The 8,758-nt window shown below is 35.4% G+C and overlaps 1 protein-coding gene across 1 annotated transcript in view; it reads left to right on the forward strand.

The window, feature by feature from the left end:
- Positions 1–5,647, forward strand: part of CUL3 (cullin 3) — a 108,969-nt gene extending 103,322 nt beyond the window's left edge. The window contains exons 15-16 of the mRNA XM_003784897.3: positions 1,371–1,516; positions 5,174–5,647. Of these exons, the coding sequence (XP_003784945.1) occupies positions 1,371–1,516; positions 5,174–5,305 (278 nt within the window). The 3' untranslated portion in view covers positions 5,306–5,647. The remainder of the gene's footprint in view (positions 1–1,370; positions 1,517–5,173) is intronic.
- The last annotated feature ends 3,111 nt before the right edge of the window (positions 5,648–8,758 follow it).

Genomic DNA, 8,758 nt, shown 5'->3' on the forward strand with positions numbered 1-8,758 from the left:
GTGTGTGTGTGTGTGTGTATTTGCTATGGCATTTGAAATGAATTTGCAAATTTCCTAATACTTCCCCCTAAAACCTTTTGTGTTTATCTCCTTAGGATAAGATATTTTCACATCTCACTGTAATGGTTTAGCACACCCAAGAAAAATAATTCTGTATCATTATATACATCACTCACTTATATGTCCTTAGTTGTCTCAGAAATCTCTTTAATACTTTACTATTTGGATATAGGATTTCATCAAGGTTTCTACATTATGTTTAATTTTTGTCTCTTTAGTTCCATTTAATTTAAAGTGGTACATCTGTCTTTTTGGTGACCTTGACTTTTTTTTTGAGGAAACACACTATTCTGAGGAGGCTATTTAATGTAATCTTATTCTTTTTTGCTAAGATAATTGATTATCTTATTCTTAGGAAGTGACACTGAAAGCACTTTTGTTAACCAAGGGGTTCTACTCAGAAACAGCAAGTAAATAGACCCAGCAGAACTGTCTTCTAAATTGTACCGTCTGCTGTCTTACAGCCATGTCTGTGCCAAGTCAGCAATACCTCAGGTGCTGATTTGTAATTTTCCAGTTTCTACCTCCAGAAACTTCACATCTATCTCCAAATTAAAAAAAAAAAATTAGTTACCGTTTCTCTGCTGTTTCAGTTAGAGCAAAGTTGAAGGAGAAGGGTCTCATGTATTAAATCCTTTAGCAGTTGCTTTAAAGACTTACTGAGAAGGTCTTAAAGATTAGAATCTAATGTGAATATGTGATACTGAGGTTATGACATAAAAATATTAACAATATATGGTGTGAAATTGTTAGATAATAGACTTCAAGGAGATTTTGGCTAGAGGTATAAATGAATTACTTCACTGTAGTGGAGCTCCTGTAACTGACATCTTACTGGTACTTTTTAATTATTTAGTTAGCTGGCCAAATCTTGGTAGTGCATATGCTTTCCTCCCTATGAAAGGTGTTCGAGAGTGTAGCTACATTTGAGTTAGTAAGATAACAGATTACTTACCTACTTTTGGTGAGTGGTAAGACATTAGTTGACCTCTGGAAATCATAAGCAATAAAAATTGTTTACTGATAGTTTTACTACTAAAGATACCCAGCTGTCCCTTTTATTTGGAAAAGAATACTGTATTCTATGAAAATGAAATTGATTTTGCTTTCTCAGTAAAATTCTTAATTTTTGAGAAGAATAATTTAGTACTGAAATTAACATTGAGATTAAACTGTGTATTTGAATTAGTAAGTATGCATATATACTTAAATGTTGAAATTGGTTTTTCACTGTAGATAATGCTAAGTTATATTAGTTTCATGAATTTTTTTCTTTACACCTAAGATAAACGCCTTTATTTCTATTTTAGTTGCTGCCAAACAAGGTGAATCAGACCCAGAAAGGAAAGAAACAAGGCAGAAAGTAGATGACGACAGAAAGCATGAGATAGAAGCTGCTATAGTGCGAATAATGAAATCCAGGAAGAAGATGCAACACAATGTTTTAGTAGCAGAGGTGAGGACCCTTCAAGACTGGGTTAAATGGAAAAGTAGAGTGATAATATTAATAATTTAAATTTAAAAAATAATTATATTGAACTAATTTAAAAAGCAATTTAAAAATTAGGAAACCTGAGTTGTGTAGCACTTCTCATTTAAAGTATGCACTCAGTTGATAATTCAACAGTGATACATTGAAATACATGTACATTTAAAAAGCTAAGGTATTCATGGTGAAAATAATAGAATACTGAATATGAAAAATAAAGAAAAATTTTCACTGCTTTTTAATGCCTTAGTGTAAACAAACTGCCTTTATTTCTAAAAATTCATAGCTATTAACCATTTATTGAGCCTTTCTATTTTACAAATTAGGAAACTAAGAATGGGAAGAACCCATTAAAGCCATTAAAATGGTAGATGAGTAGGGCCTGGGTAGACTATTGGTAGAGGATAGGAAGGTCCATCAAAGTAATGGGGAAATAGAATTAACAGGATTTATTAACTGATAATGAGAAATTAGAGGAAGAAGAAAGCCTTAGATTTCTGGCTTGAATGGCTAGACCAGGTTGATCTCCTTCAACGGCAAAAGAAAAAGTAAAGCACTGCCTTTTTGATCTAGTTGTCAGTTAATATCATTTTTTACAAATTAATTTTATTGCATTTTAGCATATCCAGGAGCAGGTATCCGTAAGGCCAGTCAAAAGTCAAGAAAAAAACTGAGGGGGGGTGGTACCTGTGGCTCAGTGGGTAGGGCGCCGGCCCCATAGACTGAGGGTGGCGGGTTCAAACCCATCCCTGGCCAAACTGCAAATAAAAAAATAGCCGGGCATTGTGGCGGGCGCCTGTAGTCCCAGCTACTCAGGAGGCTGTGGCAAGAGAATCACCTAAGCCCAGGAGTTGGAGGTTGGTGTGAGCTGTGATGCCACGGCACTGTACCCAGGGCGATAAAGTGAAACTCTGTCTCTAAAAAAAAAAAAACTGAAGGCTTGAAGTTGAGTTGGAAAGCCACTCTCAGGTGGTGTATACTTAGACCACCTGTGTGGGAATGTAGTTAAAACCACAGGCATGGACTAAATTGCTCAAGATAGCATGGTAAGCAAGAAGAAAAAGATACAGACCCTCTCCTCATTGTTTCAGGAACAGTGAGTTAAAAAGCCACTGAAGGAAACCCTTTAGAGCACTGGTTTTCATGGTGTGGTTCCTGGACCAGCTGCATTAACACCAGCTTAGAACTTGTTAGGAATAACAGCTTCTCAGACTTCACCTAGACCTCTTGAATCAAACGATGGAATCAGACCCAACAGTTGGTTTTAATAAGCACTCTGGAAGATTATGATGTACAGTTGAATTTGAGAACACTGCTACAGAGGAAAAAGGGAAGAAAAAATAGCAGTGTCCCGTGGCAAGGGAAGAGAAGCGTGTGATCATTAATTTTAAAAAGCATGAAAAATCCAAGTTGAATAAACACTTAAGATATATTGTTAAATGACTCTTCAGCTTTCACACACATTTTCATTGGACTTACAAAAGTGGGTATCTGTTAGTGATGTTTTGAGAAGTAAGTGGAGGTGGAGACCACTGAGTGGCTTCTTCTTTTGAGATTCTGTCTCACGGGAAAGGGCAGAGAGAGCAGTACCAGAAGATTAAGTGTTGAGTTGAGGGGTTCTGGATTTTTTTTTTTTCTAGATGGGAAGATAATGAGCATGTTTATATCCTAAGGATAAGGACGGGATGTTTAAAAACAAGGAAAAAATGGGATAAGAGGATAATACCAAAGTCTAGAAAAGGAAAGGTAAGGATTGTGTAGAGAATATAGGTGGGTGTGGATGTATTAACATGGGTGCTGCTGAATACACTTCTTCCTGAGAACCCCAGGGCAAGATTAGTACAGGGATGTATGCTAAACAAGGGTGGATATGAGTATGGATAAATGTACATATCTAGGGTGGGAATTTGAGGAATTTCAAAGTGAAGTGACCTTTGCCTTGCATAAAACAGGATAGGAGGTTATTGGACAGGACTGGGTTTAAAAGATTTGTCAGAAATTTGAAATATAGTATCTTTCAAAGAATGTGTCAGGAACTTGCTGAACTTGGGTGCTATAAATTTGCGTTATCAGTCTATACCAGAGGTTGACAAACCTATTGGCCTTTTGTAGCATGAAAGCAGCCATAAACAATATATAGACAAGAATGTGGCTCTGTTTTTAGTAGACTTTTACAGAAACAAGTTGCAGACTGTATTTTGCCTGTGACTGCAGTTTGTTGACACCCAGTCTACACAAATGATGTTAAGACATGGGTATCCCACCTCGTTTATTTTCTGCTGCACATTGGGAGGAATAAGAGTTGTCTTAGGCCACATGTTAAATACACAAACACTAATGAAAGCTGATGAGCAAAAGGAAAGGTCTGTACATAACTTTTCATGATTTTCAACCACATAGATAGCAAAACAGACCTCAAATAATCTGTGTGGGGCCTGTGGGCTACAGGTTGAACACCCCTAGTGTATGAATTATAGCTTCATTCATCAGTGAACTCTGTAGTAGATACATAATGATGTAGTCGATGTAGAGTATATGTGATAAAAGTAGAATAGGACGAAAGGAATCTGGGAGCTGACGGTACTGCTGAAAATGCAGTTTGAGTGATCTTGAATGCAGTCTACGCCTGATAAGGAAGGACATCAGGTCAGAAGAAGCTGTTAATAGCCTAGGAAAAAGACAGTAGTCAAAGCATTGGAGATCTCAGGTAGTGGGTGGAGAGCAAGTTTGTTGATCCTGTAGTAGTTATCTTAAAAGTGTGATAGATTTTAGTTGTACAATGAAGTGCTGAAGTTTCAGATTTCAAAGAATTATCAATCCATTGTGGCTTTGGAAACTGATCAAGGGTAAAAGAAAAGCTAGTTCCATGGGTAGATGATCCACAAAAGAGGTAGGATGGATTAGTGGAAAGAACATGGACTTTTGAGGCCAGAAAGATTTAGCTGCATCTCTCTTGGTTCTATTTCTTACTACTAGTTCATCTCATTTTTCCTCTCTGGCTTATTTTCTCATTTGTAAAATGAGACAAACAACATACTTTTCAGGGTTAAGAACTTAAATAAGTTAATATATGCAAAATGATTGTTAGATAGTGCAGGCATACTGTGGCTGCTGCTGTAGTTACATTTTGTTATCATAGGTATTGCAATACTTAACATCCTGAGAGCAAAGAGAGAAAAGAACAGTAGCGCTTAGCGTGGATGAGCATTATTCTAAGGCATTACATTATTAGTAAGTGGTAGAGCTAGGATTTGAGCCCAGGCAGTCTAAGTCCAAAATTTTTGTTCTTAAACATACTATGCTACCCAAGTTGTGTGAATTGGGAGAGTAACCCAGAAGTTAGTAGCTAATAGCATCAATGTGGTTAAACTGTCCATCCAGTGGTATAAACTTATCCCAGTACATTCTACTAGTTCATCTGTTCAGCTAGTTTAGTTTAGCATTTACATGCTGATGTGAGGGAGTGTGTTCTGACCATACATTTTCAAATAAAACCTTTAAAAATTTTCTGTACCTATAGCTTTGGTTATCTTAAAATGACACATGAGTTTTATTCAAAGATAAGAATTTTTGTGTATTTATGTGGAAATGTTAGGAAATTAGTCTCTCTACCTTCTTTTTTAGGTAACTCAACAGTTGAAGGCTCGATTCTTACCAAGTCCAGTTGTTATTAAGAAGCGTATTGAAGGACTTATTGAGAGAGAATATTTGGCACGAACACCTGAGGATCGCAAAGTATACACATATGTAGCATAAAATGCGTTCAGAAATTTGATTTATTCTTGGACTGTACTCTTCGCATGGACTGGGAAGTTCTTTTAAATCATTAAATATTAAGACGACCATCTCTTCTATTAAATTACAGTACATGTTCTAGACCATTCAGATCAAGCCTTTACTCCCTTTGAGAGTTTTCAACATCAATTGATTGAGCTTCAGGCTTTACAACGTTTATCCCTGTAGAGATCATCTTTACAGTTCCTCGGGAAAATGTGAATGTGCTCCGTTTTGTTTTCAATACTGTATGAAAACAGGAAAGAATAAAACAAAACTTTAGAAAATTCAGCTCATTAAAATAAAATTGTTGGATTTCATTTCCCCAGGTCTTCAGTGTTGATGTAAATGTGTTTCTGTAGTGTTGCTTAGCACTTTGCGCTTTGTGTAAGTCGGGTAACAAAAATGGCAAAAGAAATGCAGAACTCCCAATTACTTGCTCTGCTTAAGGCATTTTCTTTAGCTTATCTTGTTTAATTTAAAAGTTTGATAAATACACAAAGACCCAGGCATACGATTTGAGCATGCTGTATTCTACCACTTGCACTTACTGTTGCAGCCTTATGACCAGGAACCTTTGTTTTGGGCTCAGTACATACCTTGATTTGGTTTTTTCCCCTAATGTAATTGATATTTCCCAAATTAAGTCTTATAATGATTCGGTTTTGTTCTGAGTTATTTTTAGAGAAAGAAAATATTTTAGTATGTATAAATTGTACAATAATTTTTGCTGTTGTTCTCACTGCTAATAGTGGATTGTATAGGGTGGTGTTTTTATTTCATTTATTGTAGACAAGAATAAATGAATTTAGTATACACATACCCACTAATTCAAGTATGTCAGAGCACAAAGTTGGCAGCTGGTTATATTTAATTCAGCCCATTTGAAAAGCACATACAGTCTACACTTTTATAAATATTTTAGGTCTCCCCTTTACATATATATTTTGGTGAAGCTGTGGTGCACTATTAATTTTGTTTCAAAATGCAACCTAAAGATGTAATAAATATGATTACCTTTATAGTTTTAACAAAATCTTCAGTTCTTACAGCTGTGTTTTGGAGAGTATTAAGCAATATTTTTCAAACCTGGTGATTCTTGGGTATTTGACTATTGTCCTTCAAAGAGTCATCGTTTCACATTTTCAAAGATGTGCTTTGTGCTGAAGATTCCTGTCAGTTATCCTGTGCTTCCAGAATAGTTTTATCTTCAATTTTATTTAATTTTGTTTTCATTTTGTTTTCGTAAGACAATGTTTCAGATACGTAATGGGGGCGCAAACCACTATAGATTTCTGTTGGATAGAAAAAGAAATGTTACCAGTAATTTCAAATAGCTGACCCTTCATTGACTATCGATACTGTAGATACATTTATTAGAATGTATGTCTCAGAAGATGGTTTCTGTTTATGGTCAAACTACAGCTGAATTCTAAGAAGGATTAAAAACTCCATATAAATATTTTTCCCCATGCGTCTTGGGTTATAATTTTACTTTTAGACTTGGAAATGTGCTTTTATTGCATTTAATCTTATCTCCATCTGTACTGTAGAATTATAAACCTTATGCTCTTAATCTCTCCATTTTCCACTTTCCCATGATGCAGTGAAGATGCCAATGAACAACATCATGCACATTATTCTCAGGACACTATTGCCATACTTGAGCGGTAATAAGTCAGGTGTAACATGAAAAGCTGAAGGGTTTCACTTCCGATGTTTATATAATTGGAATTTTCTGTGTTGGTAAGTTATCTACAGCAATGGTTCTCAACCTTCCTAATGCCGCAGCCCTTTAATACAGTTCCCATGGGTCGCGACCCATAGATTGAGAACCACTGATCTACAGGAAGATACTGATATTTCAGGTTTGAGAATTTTTTTTTATTGCTCAATTCCCAGTTTAATGACATATAACACTTTGGGAAATAGGATGGCTCAAATTGTCAAGTTAATGAACATGAAAGTTGTAAAAACTTAATTATCTGAAATCTAAGTGAGACATTATAACAAAATTTAAGCACTAGTATAAACCATTAAAAATCAGTAAAGTTAAGTTTATGTTATTCTCTCAAGTATGGCCGTACAACTTGGAACACAGGTTTGATATGTATGCTTCCAAATGCTTATAAATATGTTAAAACAGATTTCTGAGTTGCAATTGTTGAATGGTTGGGGAATACTGATGATGCTGGGTTAAAGAACAAAATTAGGTCACCAAAACATATCTGTGTCTTAGCTCCATAAGTATTAAAACATACAGCTCATAACAGTATACACTGACATTGCTTCCTTTTCAGCAAAATGTCATTGATTGATGGTTTTGTTTTTTTTTTTCCAGTTTTTAATGTTTTAATTTGAAAGAATAATGCATCCTTACCATTCATTCAATCCTGTTGTGAATAAATTTTGGTGACTTACTTGAATTTTAAGGAGGGTGGATACATGGTTTTTCAACTGCAAAAATGATGTAATCTCTGTTCAGTAATTGTTAATTTGTAATTATCTGCTATCATTTTCAAATCTAGGACAGTGTTTACTTTGAATTGTTATACTATTTAAAGATTGAAAACCTATTACAATTAGGGAACACACAGCCTCACAAAATAAAAAGTGGTTGTGATTGCAAGGAATCTTTATGTCAGTGAATTTAAACAGGGAATGGGGAAGGGATTTGTGCCTTTCGAAAGGATATACTAGAGTTACTTGTGTAGCGTAATAAATGTAGACATATGCAACTGCCAAACCCCCAAGATGCTACTGCTGGACCTTCTGGGTAGGAGGCCTTGCCATAGTAAACCACTGCTGATGTTCTGTTCACCTAGTGTGTTGGGTAGCAGGAATGACTTAGGTAAGAACCAGTAATTTTAAGATGATTCCTACACCTCTGGCAGACTAGTACACGGACATCAGCTTGGGTTTCAAAATATTATTCAATTTGAAAAATAACATTTACAATTTTAAATACTTTGCGTAATTGGTGTTACAGGGTTTTCTCTTGGCCTGTGCACTATTTCGTAAGACTCAATTTTATAGCTCGGTTTTTCATAAATTATATGATGAACACTGTTAGATTGGCTTAATCTTGGAAGGAAAGCTCAACTGTAAATCTTGTATCATACTGTATATTTGGTGACGAGTCGATAAGTGTTTTACATCAAGACATTTCAGGTTAGCAAAATTATTATAAATTATTTCTTGTCTCTAAAACAATTGGAAGTGTTAAACAATAACATTTAAGTGCTTACCATGTGGCAGGAACTAGTCTGAGTGCTTTGGTATATGTATGTAGTTGTCATTGGCTCTACGAGATAATCATATGTTGCCCAAAGTTACTGGTAGGACATGGCAGAGCCAGGAGCTGGACCTGGGTTCTGGATCCTGGGCCTGTTGATAGTCTGTGTTGCAAATTGATGTGACTTTTATATTTTAAAA

This window comes from Otolemur garnettii, unplaced genomic scaffold (assembly GCF_000181295.1).
Source record: "Otolemur garnettii isolate 467f Iridium unplaced genomic scaffold, OtoGar3 scaffold00013, whole genome shotgun sequence".
Classification (NCBI taxonomy): domain Eukaryota; kingdom Metazoa; phylum Chordata; class Mammalia; order Primates; family Galagidae; genus Otolemur; species Otolemur garnettii.